Source organism: Teleopsis dalmanni, chromosome 2 (genome assembly GCF_002237135.1).
Source record: "Teleopsis dalmanni isolate 2A chromosome 2, ASM223713v2, whole genome shotgun sequence".
Taxonomy (NCBI): domain Eukaryota; kingdom Metazoa; phylum Arthropoda; class Insecta; order Diptera; family Diopsidae; genus Teleopsis; species Teleopsis dalmanni.
This window is the reverse complement of record NC_051847.1, coordinates 110569776-110592091: the sequence shown is the minus strand read 5'-3', so window position 1 is coordinate 110592091 and position 22316 is coordinate 110569776. Positions and strand designations below refer to the sequence as shown.

The 22316-nt window shown below is 31.3% G+C and overlaps 1 protein-coding gene across 1 annotated transcript in view; it reads right to left on the bottom strand.

Annotated features, from left to right (window-relative positions):
* The window catches only part of LOC119675443 (very low-density lipoprotein receptor), a 134769-nt gene that overhangs the window by 10182 nt on the left and 102271 nt on the right, over positions 1 to 22316 (bottom strand). The window contains exons 8-11 of the mRNA XM_038086643.1: positions 16053 to 16385; positions 7798 to 8016; positions 5715 to 6063; positions 1455 to 1653 (exon numbers count right to left, since the gene is read on the bottom strand). Coding sequence (XP_037942571.1) covers positions 1455 to 1653; positions 5715 to 6063; positions 7798 to 8016; positions 16053 to 16385 — 1100 coding nt within the window. The remainder of the gene's footprint in view (positions 1 to 1454; positions 1654 to 5714; positions 6064 to 7797; positions 8017 to 16052; positions 16386 to 22316) is intronic.

Genomic DNA, 22316 nt, shown 5'->3' with positions numbered 1-22316 from the left:
AAAAATTATTAGAACGTTTCAATATGGCTGAATGTAAACCAGCAAAAACTCACATATAGACAAACTTCAAAACTGAAAAACCAAATGACATTGATGAAGAAGTCATGGCAAGGTACGCCTATCAAAAGCTAATAGAAGACCTTTTGTACCTAGCAGTTACAACAAGACCAGACATAGCATTTGCTGTAAACTACATGAGCCAGTTTAATACAAACTACAATGAGGAGCACTGGAGAGCTGCAAAGCGAATTTGACGGTATTTAAATGGTACCAAAAAAAATTGACTTCTCTACACACAAAATAATAAAACACTTTATGGTGTAGCCGATGCAGATTGGGGTGCGAATTTAATCGATAGGCGATCGTATAGCGGATACGCGTTCGTATTGGTTGGCGCAGCAATAAGCTGAGAGGCGCGCAAACAGCGTACAGTGGCATTTTCTAGTACCGAGGCTGAATACATGGCTATGGCAGAAGCAACGAAAGAAGCAATATGTCTACAAGGTATTTTGAAAGACTTAGGCATATCATGTAAAAATGTGAATTTATTCCATGACAGCCAAAGTGCGCAAAAACTCATTCAGTGCTTAGGGTACAGAATGCTGCCAAAGCGGAAAAATTGAGTTTACGTACATGCCGACTGAAGACATGCCAGCAGATGTCCTCACGAAAGAATTAAACAGTGTTAAGCACTTTAAATGCGTAAAAGCATTGGATATGGCAGATAGTCTTTCTACTTCGCGGGGAGGTGTTGGAACGACGAAGTAATATCGACTATTTAATGTTTCAATTTCCACTTTGTTCCCATTCTGTAGTATACGTACTTAATAAGGTTCTTACTTTTTCTACTTCACTTTTGAATGTAGCATTCAGACAAAACGTGTGTTGAATTTATTTTTTCCAATAAATTTTTATAATAAATTTTTGGTCATTAAAACTATAAATTATCAAGGTAAACAATTATGTTGAGCGAACGCGGATAGGTAAAATCGTTCACTCCCTTCGGGAAACGAACACTTACCGGAACATTAAAAATGTCAGACGTCATGTCAGACACAGTACCCTAGAATTTTAGAGTTCATGAACACAAACTTTTTGTTTGATGTGTTTCGGACTGTATTTAGTATACTATTCGTGTAGTGTTTTTTAACAAAAATTTGAAACGGTTTACGATATTTGGTACTTTATAGTACCTTCACACTGTCTTATTTATGCACTTGCTCAATTATATTAATGCTGACAAATTTTTAGTACATTACCGTTTAGTGGTTTTTGTTATAAGTAAATGTTACGAAAAGCTGTTTTTTAGAGCTGCTAAAATGAGAATTATGGCTAACATTAAATCAATGACCTCATGAAAAATTTTTATAGCATATTTGCGAAAATATTATTTTTCATGTCGTAAAAGCTTATATTATAATTAATTAATTAAATTTATAGATTTTAATACTTACGGTCTTCGACACACATCAGTCTATCTTCCATCAGTTTAAGCCCTGTTGGGCAGGCGCAAGAGATGCGTGGACTTCGTTCGTTAATACGTGGCGCTGGCAAACATAAATGTGAACAGTGTCCGTTAACAGATTGACAGTGATTAATACCGTCAGGTTGTCGATAAGGATGATATATATGTATTACCATAGGATAATTTAACTATTGCAGTAAAGAACAATAAAAAGTTTTTTTTTGAAATCTATTCGTTAAAGTAAATGAATTTAAAAAATTATTTATACTTATATTACTAAATATAATTTTTTAAATAAAGTATATTTCATGATTATGATATTACAGTAATTAAAGGTAACTTGTATTGTGTTACGAAATTGCTCATTGCGATATTAATAATATAAGTATTTATAAGGCAAAGTATGCTTGGAATTAGGGAATTATAGAATTTTTTGGATATCTTAAGTTTTTACGTTAATGCTGTTATTTTGAAGTAAAACAATTATCATGTTTTATCATATTATTGTCAAATATTTTTTTTTAAGTAAATGCTGACAGACATACAGGTGTTATACAAGTTACAGATATACAAGTTAATATATTATTTATTTAATCCATATGCAATATAAATTTATTATTTTACTGTTACTAATAACAGCTGATTTAATATCAAATGATTGTTCAGATCTTTATAGGTTTTTTACTTTATAATTACTCAAAGTTTGTTATGATATAAAACAAGTAACAATTATAACTTATTATCACTATACCTATTACTTTTCCATTGACATTATTTTGTAATACTGTGATCAAAAAAGAAGAATTAAATTGGGATTTAAGTAAACGGGCTTTTTGATGCTCGTAACGTTTTGTGTAGGTTGGTAGTATTCTCGCAGACTAAAAAATTTCATAACAATATCTGCATTTTTCTAATAGTTGCGTACGCGTTATCTAAACAACAAAAAGTTATTTGATTATTTTTTATGTGCAATTTTGTTGAGCCACTTCAGTTCAAAGTAATAGTTTGAAAATGATCTCCACTCTCACCCAGAGTTTAGCTCAGTTGATGTCAGTCATGCAAACTATTCTTGATGAGATAGTTAAAATGCCAATAATTTGTACATGGAATGCAAACGGCTTAAGCCAACATAAACTTGAACTCACAATGTTCATGTCACGAGAAAGTGTGGATGTAATGCTTCGCTCAGAAACACATCTAACAAACAAAAATTTCTTTTCTGATCCTAGTCATTTATTCTAAAAAACAAATTTCTCTGATGGGAAAGCATATGATGTTTCGGTACGAAGACGTCTAAAACGCAATTTTTTAGATACATATGCTCATAACTATATGCAAGCTACATCAATATGCCTTAATCATGAAGGAAAATATTCACCTTTGTTGGCAATTCACTGCCTCCCTCGTTTCAACATTACTGAGACCCAATTTACGGATTACTTCTTAACTTTAGGTTACAGATTTCTTGCAGCAGGAGACTACAACGCCAAGGACACGTATTGTGATTTACGGATCTGTAATCCAAATGGTAAACAGTTTTGCAATTTTATTTTAAATAGATAAAATACACTTGCCGTAATCTCTTCTGGGCAGCCAACATATTGACCTGCCAATAACAATTAAATACCAGACCTAATACACTTCGCCGTGACCAAAGGCATAAGCAGATATATTATCTCAACAAACACAAGCTGCGATTTGTCTTCTGATCATTCTCCATTTACATTTTGCTTATTTGATGGTCCTTAGTTATATGACTGTTGCTATAGCCTTACAAGCCCTTAAATAAACTGTCTCAAATATGAAAAGCATACATACAAATTGCAAAATAAAGTGTAAGTCTCATACTGAGGACCTCACTTTTAAACTTAATTCTGATTTCAGCAACAGAAAACTCCAACCCTAAAGACAATAAAATTCACCCATCCAATAAAGTACTTACAAAAAGTGACATAGAAAACTTAGTTTTAGAAAAACGTAGATTAAGTTGTAAATGGCAAAAATCTTGGTTCCCTTCAGCGAAAAAGTTACTCAAGGAAGCCCAAAGGAGACTTAGATCTGCATTAAGCAAGGAAACCAGACAATATAATTATATTCAAAACCTATGTCCAAATGGCAAAAAACACTCATCCCTAGGGAATGCTAGTAGAGGTAACATATGAATTCCTCCATAGAATCCGATTCTCCAATAAATAACTCTTTCGGAAACTGGGCGCGAAGCGATGAAGAAAAATTGAAAGTTTTTGCTGATTACCTAAAAGAGGTGTTCCAATCAAATCTTGCAACAGGACATTATGACTTTTGCACTCAGCATCTACATGCACCATCTATTGACATGAATATCAGGGCCAATGACCTTGTTCAAATACTCACAAATAAATTGGATTGCAAAAAAGCACCGAGATATTATAACATCTCACCCATCATGATAAAAAAACTTACCATAAAAAATGGCCATAAATTTTATTACAAGATGTTTTAATACCATTATTAAATTTGGCTTCTATCCAACAGGGTGGAAAACATCCATGATTATTGTGATTCATAAATCAGGTAGGGAAAAATATGGAACTAATGGAGCTCAGAAATTATTGTTTCGCGGTATTTCTTGATGTTAAACAAGCATTTGACAAAGTATGGCATAACGGGCTCATAACATATATAAGATTCGCTGTTTATTAACTGCAAATGTCCAAACACTTTTAAAATCAAATCTGCATAATAAAAGCTTTAAAGTCAAATGTAAATTATATACTTCTAATAATTTCCCAATAGATGCTGGCGTTCCACAAGGAAGTGTTCTTGGCCTTATCTTGTATGTACTTTACACATCTGAAATCCCAATAAGCAATTTAGTTGTCATCACAACGTTTGCCGATGATACAGTAATTTTTGCCGAAACAAAAACGCTGTGCTAGCTTAAAACCAACTTCAAGCTCACTTATTTTGGGTGGAGAAATGGTTGTCAAAATGGCGAATTAAAATTAACGAAGTAAAATGTAGACACGTCATTTTTACCTTAATTCGGAGTGAATCTTCAACAATTAATAAATAACATTCCTACACCACAAGCATATAATATAACGTACTTAGGTAATCACCAAGACAGATGACTAACTTGGCGCAAGCATATTATAGCCAAAAATATTCAGAAAGCTCCAAGCCTCATTAATAACAGATCTTCCCAGTGCCTAAAGTATGTATAAAGTACTCCTGTATAACAGCATCATAAAGCGAATACTGAATTAATGGATCCAGCTATTTGGTAATGCTGGTGCTTCAAATATTGAAATTATCCAAAGAGCTCAGTCTAAAAATACTAACAACAATCACTGGTGCTCCATGGTATATTAGAAATAAAAATATCTACCGAGATGTACAAATTCCATTAGTTAAAGCTAAATTTGACAATGTAAGAAAAAATATTATAAAAGACTGACAGAATATGTTAACCCCTTAGCAAGGAATCTCACACTTCTATCCATTACTTCCCTCCTAAAAAGAGCTGACCATCGAGCTATTAATTAATATTTAATAGCTTGAATTAAAAACCGCACCTTTCTTTTAAGTAATCTGATAAAGTTAATATGCTTTTTTAATAAACCACTTAACATTCATACTAATGTAATTTAATCCATTGATTTAAGTGAGGTCCGTGATACAAGGTTTACTTATTTTATTGTATATTATACAACGTATAGTTAAAATAAAAAATTGTAATATTATGTATTTACTGATAATATTTTAAAACTTATTGTTAGTCTCATTGCAAGAGAAGATGCAATAAATAAATATATAAGAATTTAAAAAAATAAAAAAAATTTTCTCAGCAAAGTTACATTTAATTTGCGTAATGAAAACTTTCCTTATTGAAAACCTAAAACAAGATTTGAAAGTGACGTAGACATCACTGTCCAAAGAAGGCAGAAAATAATTGAAGACAAAAATCGCCGTGGACGACTATTAGCATAAATAGAAGAACAATACAAGCAGGAAACAAAGATTCGCACTAAAAACGTTCAATCATTAAACTAACGTTAACAAATTTCTTCGCTTTACGTAGTATGAAGCATTTTGAATTGGTGCTGTCGGAAAAACTGTAAACAAGCAATATTATTTGAGCATAACGATCTTCATATATTCTTCATAGTTATAAACAATTTTACCATGTTTTTTTAATCTCAGTATTATATATATATATTTTTTCAATTATTTTTGACCTGACTGCAAATTGTTGTAGAAATCTTACCATTGCTGTCACTGGTTCTACACCTTCTCCATTGAATTTATTTGCTTTAAATACAGTTTGTTTATCCCAATCAGTCCAATAAATATTATCTTCGAATGTGGTAATAGAGAACGGATGACGCAGATATTCTGTTGAATACAATACTTGTCGGCGTTTGGAACCATCATAGTTTGCAGATGATATCTCGTTTAATTTACCATCAACCCAGTAAATGCGTTTACGTACCAAATCTAATGTAATTCCATTCGGCCATTTAACATCGTAGATAATAATGGGGATGCGATGTGACCCATCCATACCAGCACGTTCGATACGAGGTGAAGATCCCCAATCTGACCAGTACATCCATCTTCAAAATAAATTAAAACAATTAAACCAAAAAATTATATAAATATAACAAAAATAATAAGGAAAAATATATGGCTATTCATACATAAAATTATGTTACACTTTTATTGGAATGCGTGCCACACATTCGTAGCTTATCACTTATACACACAGCAGAAAAAGTTTACGGATATCCACAATATTATTTTTAAATTTTGCATACTTTATTTAATTTTTATTATTTTATTAAAATTATTTTATTTAATTAATTTTTGTTTTCTGATTTATTTTAACCAAAAAACCAACAATAAAGTTCAGACAAAAAAGTTAAGTTGTTCTTTATAAAAAGAACACAATTATATGCAAAATCAACACTTTTTGCAGCAGACACGTTTATATTCACTTTTTAATATTTAGATTTACCGGTTATTTAAATTCGCTTGCAAATATAATTATGCAATTAAATGACATTTAATTATGAGTTGATTTCCTAAAGAGTATAAGAATTGATCATTTAAAAATATTTTTGGGTACAAACAGTAAATTTTTACTATGGGAAATAAAGTTGTGAATTAGTGTTAGTTTACGACAAATAACTGTTAAGGTTTGGAAAGATGATGTGAGCCAAAGACAAATTGCTGAAGTTATTGGTCGTTACAGAGTTATAAATAACTTCAAGGAGATGGGTAATTACGTTACTAAACTTCGCACTGGCCGCACTTCAAAGTGAATCCAAGAGTAACAGCCTTTAAACTAGCTTTAAGTATTATACCCGGGTTGCAAGAAAGAAGCCATACATATCCAGATATAATAGAATAAACTGATTAAGCTTTGCAAGAGAGCATGTAAATAAACCTATAGAGTTCTGGAAAAAAGTTATTTTCTGCAATGAGATTAAATTCTGCATATTTGGAATCAAAATTAGAAAATTTGTGTGGAGAAAATCATGTACAGCCTATGATAAACAAAAATTGATTTCAACGGTAAAACATGGTGGTGTAGGCGTACTAGGTTGGTGGGTGTATGGAAAGTAATGGTGCTGGTAAACTTGAATTTATACAAAATATCATTGGACAAATATGGGTATTTAAATATATGGTACTTAAAATAAATTTGAAACAAAATACCAAAATGTTAGGGCTTGAGGCAAACCTTTTGTTTCAGCACGACAACTACTCTAAGCATACAGCAACGATTGTACGAATTTTGCTACTGTACCATGCTACCAGGCAACTTCAATCTCTACTACAAACACCAGACTTTAATCCTGTAAAGTCTGTGCGAATATTTGGAATATAAGATTCGCTAGCACAAGATTTCCAGCAAGGATATGTAAAAAAACGTCATCAAGAAAGAATAGCACAAAAAAAAAACAAAGGATGCTGCAAAGTTGGCCAGGGGCTAATAAAATTAAGCTTTCTGTGATTTTTAATTGTTTTGATCTAAATATTAAGAAGTGAACGCAGACTTTTTTGCTGCAAAAATTGTTCCTTTTAAAAATATAATTGTGTTTAATTTTTTTTTTTAAATATAATGTTAATTTTTTATGTTTAACCTTCATTGTTGTTTTTGTTGTTAAAATAAATCAGAAAACAAAAATTAATTTAAGTAAAAATTAAGTAAAGTATGGGATAGGATTGCATTTATGTTTATTGTTTTTAGTGACATTAACAGAAATGCTTAGTGTTTCTTTATATTTATTACGAACATTTTTTTATATTTTTTTTTTATAAATTACTTTGAAATGCTGACATACCCTTCAATTGGATCTAAGGCTATGGAACGTGGTATGTCCAACTCATCTTCAATGAGAACTTTACCAAGGTTGCCTTCAAAGTTTGTTAGCTCAATGGTGCATTTGTGTGTGTCAGTAAAATAAATGTGATTGTAGATCCAATCAACTGCCAGACCATCTGATGTCACAGTGTGATCCTTCAGAACAACAGTTTTGTCGTTGCCTTCATCAATGGGTGCTCTATAAATAAAATATAAAACAATGATATTAAATTGCACATGTGTGTACATGTGTGTTTATACTAATGTATTTTGTACTTTCTTAGTACGAAATAAATAAAAAGGATCTAATATATTTTATCAACAAGTTAATAACATTTTGTAGTTATTAAATTGCTAAATTAAAATTATAGCTTTTGTGAAGTTTTTTAATGCATTACTTACGATATCAGAAGTGTGACGTATTTTTATTTGCTTTTATTTCATTTTGACTATATTTATGCAATTGTGTTTTTTAACTTAAACTTTTGGCTTACTTAGTGTATTTAGTATGTCAGCAATATTAACTTGACTAAAATAAATGTAAATACATACATAAACTGCCAAATAAACTAAATAATAATGTATTATACCAATTAATAGTTAGGGAGTCTATTAGAAAACTAATATAAGCAGTGAAATTAAAGAACTAAATTAAATTACAAGAGAATCATCTCTGAATAAAGGGTTCAATTACTATGTAGCACAAAAAACAAAATAAAATATATATTTCAACTTATAGCCTTATAACTAAGTTATTAAAATAATCAAGCATATATGTATACTTTTGACCCTTTATTGGTGATTATGGTGATTCATAGTAGGATGAAAACATTAAGGGACACATATGTGAACTGAAATTAATTTAAATAATTGGCACACAATTCAAACTTGCTTAATTATTTAATCAATTATTAAGACAAAACTACTTTGTACGTAATTATCATATGCAAATTTTTGACTAGGAACTATACGAGTATTCATACATGAAACCAACAAAAACTTTAGAAGATAGTATTAGAGTATATAAGAATGACAAATGAAAGAAGAGATATATGTAACGTGGTTGTTACATGTCTGTCGTGAAACTACAGACATGATAGAAATCAATTTAAAAAAAGTTTTGTTTAAGTTTCTATTTAGTTTATGTTTCTAATAAGCATATTCCCACGATCGAAGTTTGATGTAGTGCATAGCGTAAATTAAGTGTATCATATTATCAGCAGTTACTTCATGACAGTGTCATAACTACATTTTTTAGGCCCATAAGCGAATTCAAACTAAGGGGCTCCTACTAATATCTTTTTATACCCTTTACACGAAAAAGTGTAAAAAGGGTATATTAGGTGTGTCAAGATTTTCGTAACGTCTGTTTGAAGTCTGTTTCAGTATTTGAACAATGTGTCAATTTATTCTCTGTATCATGATTAGCAAAGGCATCATTTAAATCATTTACTTCTTCACTTTTGTTTTCATTTATTTTTAGAAAATTGTCTAGTTTTGGTCATTTCTTTAATGTTTCTTCTCGTTCGTTTTGCTCTTTTCTTTTCTTGGCTCCACTTAAATGTCAACACAAAGAAATTTTAAAAATTTTCTTGAAATTACAAATGCAACCTTGTTCAAAAACCAAAATTTATGTTATTCCAACAAAAAATGTTTCGTCCCACTTTTGAGAATTTATTAAAAATAAATATAATGAAAACATAAATTTATAATGGGGCCCCCTAAGTTCGGGGACCCGAAAGCGAAACTTCCAGTCGCTTCCCTGTAGTTACGCCACTGCCTCATGATGAATTAGATGCATGTTATTTTATATCACAAAATACACATTTATTTACTACAAGTGAACTAGAAAACTTATAAAATTTATACTGACACTTTTATACAAAGAGTCATCTCCGAGTCGACTTCATATTATGCAACACTTGCATCTACACATAGTAGAAAAAGTCTACGGATATTCACAAAATTTTTTTAAATTACGCATAACTTTTTTAATTTTTACTCAAATTCATTTTTATTTACTAATTTATTTTAACCAAAGAAACAACAATAAAGTTCCAATATAAAAAATTAACAGTTATTCTTTAAAAAAAAATTAAATACAATTATATGCAAAAGCAGCAATTTTTGAAGCAGAAAAAGTCTACCTAATAGTAGTACCGCAGTACCTAATAAATGAAAAAACATTATTTTTTGAAAAATGGTCAAATCTGGCATCCGAGTTAAATATAACTAATGATTTGAGTATTAATGAAAACTGGAAAATGTGGCAAAAAAATATAATAACGAAACTAAGTATTGAAGAACGTAGAAATTTTGTAGAAACGGCAAGAAACAGTATATCGAGAGATGCATATAGTAAGTTGAATTATGATCTAGGTGTCAATAATTACTTTCACGAGCAATATGACCTAGAAACAATAAGGACAATCTTCAAAACCCGCGGCGAGCTCCTACGATTGTGCTACGTACCGCATGAAAGTCTAGACACGCTGTGCACGATATGCAACCTTAAATTGGCGATGTTATACACTTAGTAGGTGAATCCCCAATTTTTAAAGAACATAGATTGCTGTACTTCGGTAAACCCGCGCTCGATGTCAATGAAACCATACGGTTACTGAATGGCCCCAACTGGAGATTGTTAACGGCGTTTATTAAAACTACATTTAAATATAGGCAAAATATTATTAATGAAGACTTTTAAATTAACTTATATAAAATCTATTATTTTTGTTACAGTAATTTAATTTAATTTTTATGTTGTATTGAGCTCATAAGCAAGAATACCTATTTAATATTTATAAAAATTGGATTAATTAGTTATTAGTTAATTAGTTATTAGATTAATCTAAACTTCCGGCAGACGGCTAAAATGCCATAGCTGTAAGCTTTATGTATATTTATTATAATTATATGTATTATAATTATTATATAACTTCGATGTAATATAATAACTTTAAAATGAAGTAAAAATAAAGCTACTACTACTACTAGTAGGTCTAATAAACTAAATAAACTAATATAAAGTTTTATATTAGATATATCAATAATTAAGTTCATTGTTAATTACGATTTGTATAACTGTCTAAATTAAATTATTATTTGTGTAACTATGTAAATCAAATTATTATTTTTGTATGTTTTTTTTTTGGTTTATTTGAGTTATAGTACATTCATAATAATATTGCTGGTTGTCATAAAAAAATATTCGCACATGATTAGTGTGCCAGATGTAATATGATCATCTTAACACGCCACTGTGTGAAATTGATAAGCATGAGTTTTCCTTTATCGGTCGTTCTCGGTGAGTTGCAGCAATAAGTTTGCCACTGCGATAATTCTGTTGTTCCCACAAGGGCAATATGAGTTGGCATATGGCATAAGTGATAACAGATTTAAGTCACCAAATTTGTAAGCCAAGTTGGTATATGACAAAACACATATACCAGCTTGCTAAGCTAACAACATTAAGCAGACCTACTGTAAGATTAGGTGGAATTCTGCATGGAATTCCCATGAGTACCTTTGGCGTTGAGTGTTGAAGTTCCATTAGACAGCAAATCGTAGGAATTATGTACATTTCCTATGTTAGCATAAGCGTAGTGTTAATACCATATTTTTGTATTAAAGCATAACATTTTTTAATAAAAATTTAATCCAAAATTTGAATTCATCCATATGTTTTCTTTGGTTAAAGCGCCTAAGAAACATTGAACAAATCGGTTTATGTGCCGAGTTTATAAGCAAATAAAATCAATTATAAAAATAAATACAAGTAACTGGTTAATGTGCTAGTTTACTTGAGTGAAGCTAAATTGGTTAAAGTGCCGAATTAGCAAATTTATTTCAGACTAGGTACAAATTGTAACAAATTTGTGACGCTAAGTTGGTTTACGAGTCGAAGTAGCAAAATCCGTATTAGACAAGGTACGGATCATAATAACCCTAATAATTGGTTGCGATGCTAACGCGCACAATACAATATGAGGCAGCACAGATGCAAACACAAAAGGTGAGATACTCATGGAATTTTTACTACAAACTAATATAGCTATTGCAAACAGAGGAAATAAACCAATCTTTGAGAATGCAATACGGCAGGAGGTTCTTGACTTGACACTCATAACCAATAACCCACTTGATTTGATTACAATCTGGAGAGTCTCTGATAAGGACTCTATGTCTTATCATAAGTACATACTCTTTAAATTAAGCGGGTTATGTAAGAGCGTAATGTCCTATAGAAGCCGTAAAAGAACCAACTGGAAGAAATATCCAGACTATCTAGAATCTAAACTAACCAGAAGCATGCTTTTTTTAAAATCGATAGAGAAACTGAACACATCAGTTAAAATTTTGACCGACTCCATAAATGTCGGTGGATTTACACGAATGTAGTCCACTCAAAACAAAACCCTCAACGAAGAGGGTTCCCTTATGGAATAGGGAACTTGCCAAGTTACGTAATATAGCAAGATCCAAATTCAGCGATGCAAAGAAACATTATACAGAGAACGAATATAGGAAATCCCTAACATTATAAAACAAGTAACTAAGGAAATCAGAAAGGAATTTTTCGAAAAACTTCTGTGAGGAACTTAAAGATATCCCAAATACTGCAAGAATACAAAAATCACAATCCAAGGGGGTTACTAATCCAATACACTAAAGTACACTAAAGACAACGCACGGAACCTTCACAAATTCCTTTGTTGACACACTTTAGCTACTTCTTGTAGAAATAAAAAAGAAGAATTAATAAAAACTTTTCAAAATCAAACGCAAATTATATAGTAACAATTGCAAAACATATACGAGTAAGGGCCATGTTATGCAGAGTGTCTCGGGCACGACAAATTTCGCTCCTTCGGGCTATGCCGAAAATGCATGTTATGCAGAGTGTCACATCAGTATTGCCAATTTCGTATTTTTACAATGTTTTGATACTTTTTGGTTGTGCCTAAATTTAAAAGGAAATTTAGATAGGCTCACTTTCAATTTGCCACCAAAAATAACTAGCAAGAAAAAACTCATAGAGGCTGTAATAATGTTAATTTATTATGACATTATCTTATAATAATTGTTACCAGTACTTAACAGAATTTACGCCTTTCTTTAAAACTTGAAAGTGTAATAATTATACTATTGGCGAATTATAAAAAAGGGCTGTGTTGCTTACTGCTATTTTTTCTCCAAAGCGTATTAGAATTGTACTAATTTGCTCCTAAACGGCGCAAATTTTGAAATTTATTTCTAAACAACACTGTTTTGTCTTAGTGCTGGGGCACAAATACGCCTGCTCTCATGCCTGAGTTTGAACGGCCATATTGTATTTATTCTCATTCTCAAATTTAAAATTTACATTGAAAACAACAACAATTGTACTCATGCCGTGCCCGAGACACTCTGCATAACATGGCCCTAATAGATTCACAATATATTTACAGTTTTACATTTAATTTACATTTAATTATTTAAAATTTTAAATTTATTAATAAATAAAAATGTGTTTTAAGTTTTTAAAGACACTTAAAATTTACACTGTGGCAACGCCACATTTACAATTTTTACTTTCGTTAAGAAAAGCAGAATGGTGTGAATTTTTGCATTGGCGTTTACACTGCAAGCATTTTTGACCTGTTTAAACATTTACATTAAGCGTGATATCGGTAAAAGAATCGCGTCTTGCAGGTGCATCCAGTGTTGGTGCTCTATCATTCAGGAAAAATTTCAATGTGGCAAAAGTGGGAATGGCAGTGGGAATGGTTTTTTTAGACAGTTTCGTTGAGATGTAATAGGCTAACAAATGATTACTGTCGTTCAGTCTGGCAAATTCGTGCACGCATACCTTAGCAGTATTCAAAAGTAATTTTATTTAATCTTTCGTTCCTGTAATTGGCTTGAAATGCTAAACAAATCTTCCATAATATGCATGAATAAAATCCGAGAATTATTATATCGCTTCACAACTATTTCCCATGCAACAGGATAATTACCTTCTGTCAAATGACATTTTATAAGTTTCTTAATTATTATCCTGCTCTGACTAATCCCTCTATTAGTTTTAATCAACCGTTCTTCCTGGAAACAGGAAAAAGAGATAGTTTTATATGTGCTACTAGTTATTGTATTTGGGCTGGTTGTGGTAGTTCTTTTACGGCTAATAGTGCGTTGCCTTGCATCGTCATCAAATTGCTTCCCTTATGTTCTGCGCTTTGTATTTCACTTCGTTCCTTTTGTTTGTTGCTCATTTTGTAAATATTATTGAATGCAAATATCCTTCAAATTTTAATTTGTTTTTGTTACATCTATCGTAGTTGACGTTGGCTAATAAAATGTCAAATATAATATTAAATGTAAAACATATAATATTAAATAAATAGTTGAGTATGTGAATGAAAGGTGAAGTAATAATTGGGTTAACCAATTATTTATTATTGTTTTAGACATCAAAACTAAACGATTCCTTTATTTGTGAACTTTGCATTTTTTTGAACATAAAATTTTACACAGTGTTTTTCCCCATCATCCCAATATTAAAACGATATATTCTATTTAAATTCATATTCACGCCTAAGTGTTCACTTAATTAAAAAACATAACTCTATACACATAGCAGAAATCATCTACGCATATCCTCAACATTTTTTTTAAATTTCGCATAACTTGTTTATTTTTGCTGAAATTAACTTTTGTTTTCTGATTTATTTCAACCAAAGAAACAACAATAAAGTTCTAATATAAAAAATTAGCAGTTATACTTTAAAAAATAATTAAACACAATTATATGCAAAAGCAACAATTTGTGAAGCAGCAAAAGTCTACGGATATTTCTTAATATTAACATTAAAACAATTAAAATTCACAGAAATCTACGAGAAAACCTCAGCATTTAATAACTTACTTTAAGTGTCTTTGCATGGACTCAACCAGTTTTGCAGTATTATCCTGTGCGTTTATTTTATGTTACTCTTCCTTAACATATTCTTGCCGGAAGTCGTGTGCTGGCAAATCTTATTTTTCAAATACTCAAAATTAACTCTTATCGGACAAAATAACTCAATTTTAAAACTCCATAGCTTTATTTTTTTTTTATTTTTAGCTACTCTTTCTTGATGACGTTTCTTAACATATCCTTGCCGGAAATCGTGTGCTAGCAAATCTTGTTTTCCAAATATGCAAAATTAACTCTCATCGGACAAAATAACTCAATTTTAGAACTCCGTAGCTTTATTGACATGCTTTTTTGCAAAGCTTAATCAGTTTATTCTATTATATCTGAATATGTATGCCTTCTTTCTTGCAATCTGGGTATATAACATGCATTGCATCAAAATATTCCGCACAGTATCAGGACATATTTTGTTTTCAAGTATTTCGGCAATATGTTCAGCTAGTTTAAAGGCTGTTACTCTTGGATTTACTTTCACCTGGTTGATGAATTCTCTATTTGATAGAATTTGACCAGTGCGAGGTTTAGAAATATAAGTATTTGTCTCCTTGAAGTTATCTATAACTCTCTGCATAGATGAATATTGACGACCAATATTTTCAGCAATTTAACGTTGGTTTACGTCATCTTTTTAAAAACAAACAGTTATTTATCGGTCACTAACACTACTGTTTATATTCAAAAATATTTTGAAATGATCAATTCTTAAATTCTTTAGGAAATTAACTGATAATTAATTATCATTTAATTACACAATTATACTTGCAAGCGAACTTAAATGAATGCTAAATCTAAATATTAAGAAGTGAACGCAGATTTTTTTTTTTAAAGAACAACTTAACTTTTTTGTCTGAACTTTATTGTTGGTTTTTTGGTTAAAATAAATCAGAAAACAAAAATTAATTTCAGTAAAAATTAAATAAAATTTGGAAAATTTAAGAACAATATTGTGGATATCCGTAGACTTTTTCTGCTATGTGTATATCTTTGATAAGTATGGTATGTTTATAGTAAAAAATGGAGTTATTGAGTCTTTCCATATTTAAAACTGTACATAAAATATTCACTTTATAAAAACAAATACTAAGTATTTTTTATCTGTTTTATTGTCAACATATGAGAATTAATCTTTTATTCGTCCCGTTTATGACCACTTTTGAACAATATAAGTTTTATTTACATCAGGTATAAATACGTCACAACGCATACAATTCATACTTACAACCAAATAGAAAATTTGTAGGACCTGCATTAAAGAAATCAACTCACAGACTACTCACTTGTAAATGCTTTGTGTAGAGACATCACTCCAAAATATCATGCCAGTACGGAAAACGAAATCCAACGCCGTTGCTGATTTTGTGTTGTTTACAATCGATGTCATTTCCATATGATCTAAAGCGATTTTCCTGACATCATGTCGGCGAGCAAGCAACAATGAAGCATGTCCTTCGGTCGCTTTGCATCGTATATGGTTGTGAGGGTCACGCATATATCCCGCCTCGCATTCGCACTTATAACCGCCATATTCGTTAATGCAAATCTGCGAACAAGCTCCAGAATTTTCACATTCATTGATATCTACGCAGTCTTTATTATTCACTAATTTAAAGCTGAAAGTACACAAAACCACAGGCTTGCATTAATACAACTATCTGCACATGTGTTTGATAAGCGAATATGCAGGGTCTGATTTAGTAACTGAAATGTACATACATATGTATATTTGGTTTGTAATTTTTTTTCTCTATTTATATATTTTTTATGTAAATTGTAAAAAACCGATTTTAATAAAAAATCATTTAAAGCTAACTAGAAATTTAAATTTTATTGTTTTTATTTGCTAAAATTGTTTCATTGTACGTAATGAACTTCATATAATATTTAGGAACACGAAATGGCATTAAAATTAAAAATATATTATATCCATAAATGAAATAAATAAATTTAGTATCTAAAAAATTTATAGTCGTAATTAATTTCAAAAATACAAAGATTTTATTTAGTTTACTTAAAATAGTGATCCATGCAATTCGACAAATCTTTTTTGTTACTATTTCGAAATCATTTTAATAAAGCTTAAATTGCAATTATATTTTAATGTACATTTTTATATAGAGCATTAACCCCTCCATCATGGACAAGAGAATGATCAAGCACTACATTAAAAAAATCAAGACATCGGCAGTATGCCCTATATATTGTTTATTAATTCGAGTCTTTGTTTATTAGGCATAGGTATTAGGCAATACCTATGTAAAAACTACCCGGCAGCTGCGGTGCTTGGTTTTATTTTGAGAAGCGAATTTCTAAGATATACATTAGCATGTCCAGCTCTTTTTTTTGTGGAAAAAAATCATACCAGAAAGTTCGCTTTAAATCATGTGGTGAAAACGAATTTAAGCAACCCATTTATTATGTTAAGGAGGACCTTTGGTGATGATATTGTTCGGGATTGAAATTATAAAAGAATAAAGAAGAAAAGTGTTATAAATAAAGATAACAAAAGATTAAATAAGTTGATTCTGGTAATACTCTTGTTCTCTCATGTTTTTCCATCGGCAATGTTTTTCTTAATAGTAGTTTTAAAAGATCTGACGAATCGCTCGGCTAACTCGTTTGAGGCTAGATGAAACGGCGCTGTTGTTATATGTTTGATGCCAAGTTTTGAGCAAAAATGTTTGAATGCTTTAACTGTTAATTGCGGACCATTGTCACTTAAGATGATTTCTGGTATACCTTCCAGGAAAAATATAGAAGACAAAGCTGATATGATATCAACCCTTGTTGTTGTAGATAGTTGTACGATGAACGGCAATTGCGAAAAACGTTGATATATATCAGCCACATGAATTATAAAATGAGCTAGCAAAGTCGATATGTACTTTCTCCCAAGGACCATCAGCTTCAGGCCAGTTTACGTATTCACGTGTGTGAACAGGATTTGCCATTTTGCACACATCAGAATTTTCAATTATTTGTGTGATGTCTTTGTCAATATTAGTTAACCGGACATGTTGTCGACCTAGCTGTTTAATTTTCGATACTCCCCAATGACCATCATGAAGAAGTTTAAGAACTTTCTGCTTAAGGGAGGCTGGAATAACAACGCGGTTGTTGTTCGTCTGGAAGCAAAGCAAACTGTTTAGCATTAAAGCAAAGCGATGATTGAAAAATGATCGAAGATCAGCATCCTGTGGCATTAGTTTTTCGGGCCAATCGTTTGTAACGAGAAAATAAACTCGGCGAAGGATTGGGTCATTTTTGGCATGTTGATGAATAATTTCAGCCTCGATAGATGTGTTAAGTTAATTAATGTTGAAACAGGATTCTTCGTGATTAAAAGTTTTATCATCACCAACGGGTAAACGAGATAAAGCACCGGCATTTCCATGGTCAGTGGTTTTACGATACCGTACAGCAACTGATAAGCCATTAATATAATAGCCCATCACTGCAGACGATGTGACGTCATCGACGGTAACTGATGAGTTGGATTAAAAAGGCTAACAAGTGGTTTGAGGACAGTAACCAAGGTAAATTTTCTTCCGTATAAAGGAAGATAGCTAGCCCTTCTTTCTCCATCTAACTAAACCGTTACTGATGAATATCGAGAGTTTTAGATGCAAAAGCAATAAGCCTTTCTGAACCGTCAACGTACGTATGCGAGAGCACGACTTCTATGCAATAGGAGGAGGCATCTGTAGCTAGAACCAACGGCAGCTGTTCCTGATAATGTGCTAGTTGCGCTGCATTGAGAATATGCGTCTTAAGAGCTATAAATGCTTGTTGTTATGCTGAACTCAGTGTGAATTTTACATTTTTCTGGCCCAGGTATAAAATTATGGTAGTAGTTCACCTTACCCATGAATCACAAATCATATCATCTACAAAATTGTGCAAACAATTCTGGGCTGACCACGGAAAGTTACACACTCTTGCTAATCCGCGGAGGTCGGCTAGCCAACCCACTCTCTGTACGATTGATGCGGCTTCATTTCCCTTTGGAAGAATTGTCATGTGCGGCGACTGCAAGTCGTTTCGACTGGAAATGATCCGTTAGCTTTTCCATTAAACTTTTGAACGATTGTACTTGTAATTTCGTGTTACCTAAAAGATTTTTTAGCAGCTCAAAATTTTCTGTGCCAATCCACGACAAGAAAAATGATTTTTGTTTTTCACTGCATTGAACTGAATATGCTAATAAATGTTGGTTAAGTTGCTCTAAGTACGATTCCCACGTTTGATGCTCTTTCGAAAATTTGTGAAATACTGGAACAATGTTTTGATTTCTTTCAGATACACCGGCTTGGTTTAGAAAAATTGACTCCATCCACTCACGTTGTTGTTTCAGCAAATTTTTCGAGAACTCTTGCTTTTCTTTAAGCATTTGCTTAAAAATTTTACGGCATGATTGTTTATTAAATATCGAACGGCACGAAACAAGCGTTAAAGCGATTGAAAATTTGCAGTTTTTTATCCTTGTCGCCAACTGACACGATTGGCAGTTTATGTTTGACTAAATTTTGTTCACATTTCATTATCTAGGATTACTTGAAGTAATATAAAACATACTAGATTATAACAGCTTCAATTAACATTAACGTGTAATTATGCAAAATGTTGTTTTGATTGTAATTGTGTATGTTACGCACTTATTTATGCACTTTTTTTTAAATATTTATGCATTTTTCATGTGCGGAAAATAATTTAGAAGGGTTTTAAATACTATGTTGAAAGCAATAAAAATCTATTTTAGCTTGAAATTGAAAAAATTGTTGTTATTATATAACGAAATTTAAACTTATATGACATTAATATATATAACTTATATACTATTGCATGCAGCATAAAATTCATATATCTATGCAAAAAAATATTATACTGAAAAAGAGAAACCATTAATTTTTATAATAGTAATTTAGTGTTAGACATATTAAAAGTGTTATAACAATTAATTTTACTTATTTTCAAATATAAATAACTGAGTATAGAGCCTTATTAACTTCAAGAAATATAACATTCAATAATTTATTGAATATATATTGTTTTACGTTGGAAATTGTAATTATTTATTTTAAAATTAAATAAATTTTTAAACAATCGCAAAAAATAATAGGGATATTCACTCTCTCTTGCAAACTCATTGCAAGGTGCACGATATGCACAGATTGTACGAGAATGCAAATAACAACAACAAAATACACGCACAAAATTTCGTGCAATTGTGTGCAATTTTCCAATACTAAAACCTATGTATATTTGCTTGCAACAAAACAGAAATGGCAGAAATCAGCTGTTTTGACATTTGTTGCTTCTCATTTTTAAATTTGAATTGACGGTTAGTAAAATTTCGAGATATGTTAATCTATGGCTATGCTATATACATGCGTTTCGTTCAATGATTTAAAACGATGTTGCCATTAATTAAGTTTTCACAAATATAATATTATATACATATACATTTGTGAATTAATTTATCTATTTATCAATTGCAGCGAAACTTACGAAAATTTGTCCACATTTTGAACTATTGAATGAAGTGTTTGGACGCATGTCTAATTTTCAGCCGCTTGTGATTTGTACGGACACATTGCCACGGCCACCAGCTAGTTCTGCGCTAGGCGACGAAGTTTATTTTATTTAATCGTCTGCAGACAACACATCATCCAGCTCTGCACCGAAAGTCGTGCGTTCTGCTGTGCAAAGCCCCACTACCCCTCTCGCATCCCCTAAAATTGCTAAAAAGGGTTCAAATTCTGCCATAAGCTAGCTAGTTGCAGTACAAAGAGAAAAACTCGTATTTGAGGAAAAAAAGTTGGATTTTGAGAAAATCAAACACGAGACATATAGCAAAATTGAGGAGCGAAAAATTGCTATTGAAGAAAAAAAAATTGAAATGGAAGATAAGTGGAGGGATAGGGACATGGAATTGAAGTGATTGGAACTTGAAATAAAGGAAAGAATTGCTAAATATGAAATCGATAAAAAATATAACAAATAACAATAATAAATTAAGAATTAATTATATTTTTATTATACTAATTATTTTTATATTATGTTATTATTACATATATTAATATATATATGTTTTTATACATTATTCTTGTTTTGAAATAAATCTACTGGAAAAAAGTAATGTCGCAATTGACTTCTTAATTATATATTAAATATATATACATATATGTGTCACCCTATTCATTAATTGTCAATTCTTAACAATGTGTTTAACAACGTTGTTATGTTTTGAGAAGTTAGTTAATTCGCAAGCGTCTTCGTAGTCAGTGCGTACTGTAAATATTATATTGAAATAATAATTTAATGAACATTTTACTGTAAATATTATATTGAAATAATAATTTAATGACATATGTATGTTTTATATATTTGTATTCGTAAATTATTGATTGCCGAACATCAAATTATACAAAAATTTGCGCTTCGAAGCTCTTTCATTGGTTCTCTGACTACCTTCATTCTGCATAAGCTCATCAGATTCTTCGTCGTTGTCATGTACGTAATCCACGTGTTCCGTATCATCACATGAAGGTCGCAAAATGTTGTGTAATATGCAACAAAGAAGGAACCAATTTGAACAAAAATTATGACTCGTATCATTCTGAATACGGATTCTTAACTCCTTAAGACTACCGAAGCGTTCCTTCAAAACTCCAAAACAATGTTCAATCCTTACACGAAATCTGCTATGGCGTAAGTTAAAAGTTTTACGTTTGGAGTAGTCAAGCTGTTGGGAGCTTGACCGAAACGGAGTTATAAGAGTTTTAAGTAATGGATAAGCAGAATCGCCTGCTAACCATTGGTCTGAAGAAAATAAAGAATTTTCTTGGATGCAGAGAGCGCTTGTACGAAATATGCCAGCATCATGTGCACTTTCAAAGTGACCAACTGCGACATGTCGAATCTTCAGCTGATAGTCACATACGACTTGTGCTTGTATTGAATACACTCTATTTTTTGAAAAATAGGATGTATGGTTGACCACTGGTGCTTCGGCAAGTTTTATTTCAGTACCGTCAATATATCCAATGCAATGTGGAAGCTCATGATAGGTTTTCTCTACTATATCTTGTCGTTCAGCTACATCTGGCCACGTTATAAATTTGGTTCGCCCCAAGCAAGTGCAAATCACAAATCAGACTCAAAGCAGTAGGTAAACTGCACCACCAGGATAAACGTATGCGCTCTGAGCTGTCGCCGGGTCTCTGCTTAAATGATGTTATGGCAGCAATACGCCAAATGACGGACAAATTTTATAAAAAATTCAAAAGTCTAGGACAAAACATTGACATACAATTGGCATTGCTGGCTTCAAAGAACGATATACACGCACTAAATAATTAAATGAGCGGTATAGTACAAAAAGTGGAATCTCTGCAGATGAAAAATCAAACGCTCAAACTAGAAATCGAGCTGCTAAAAAATGAAAGAGCGGCGGACCGTAAGGAATTAAACAAATTGGTTGAAAAAAGTAAATGCCGGAACGTTATATTTAATGGCTTTCAAAGAAATTGCACTACAAATAG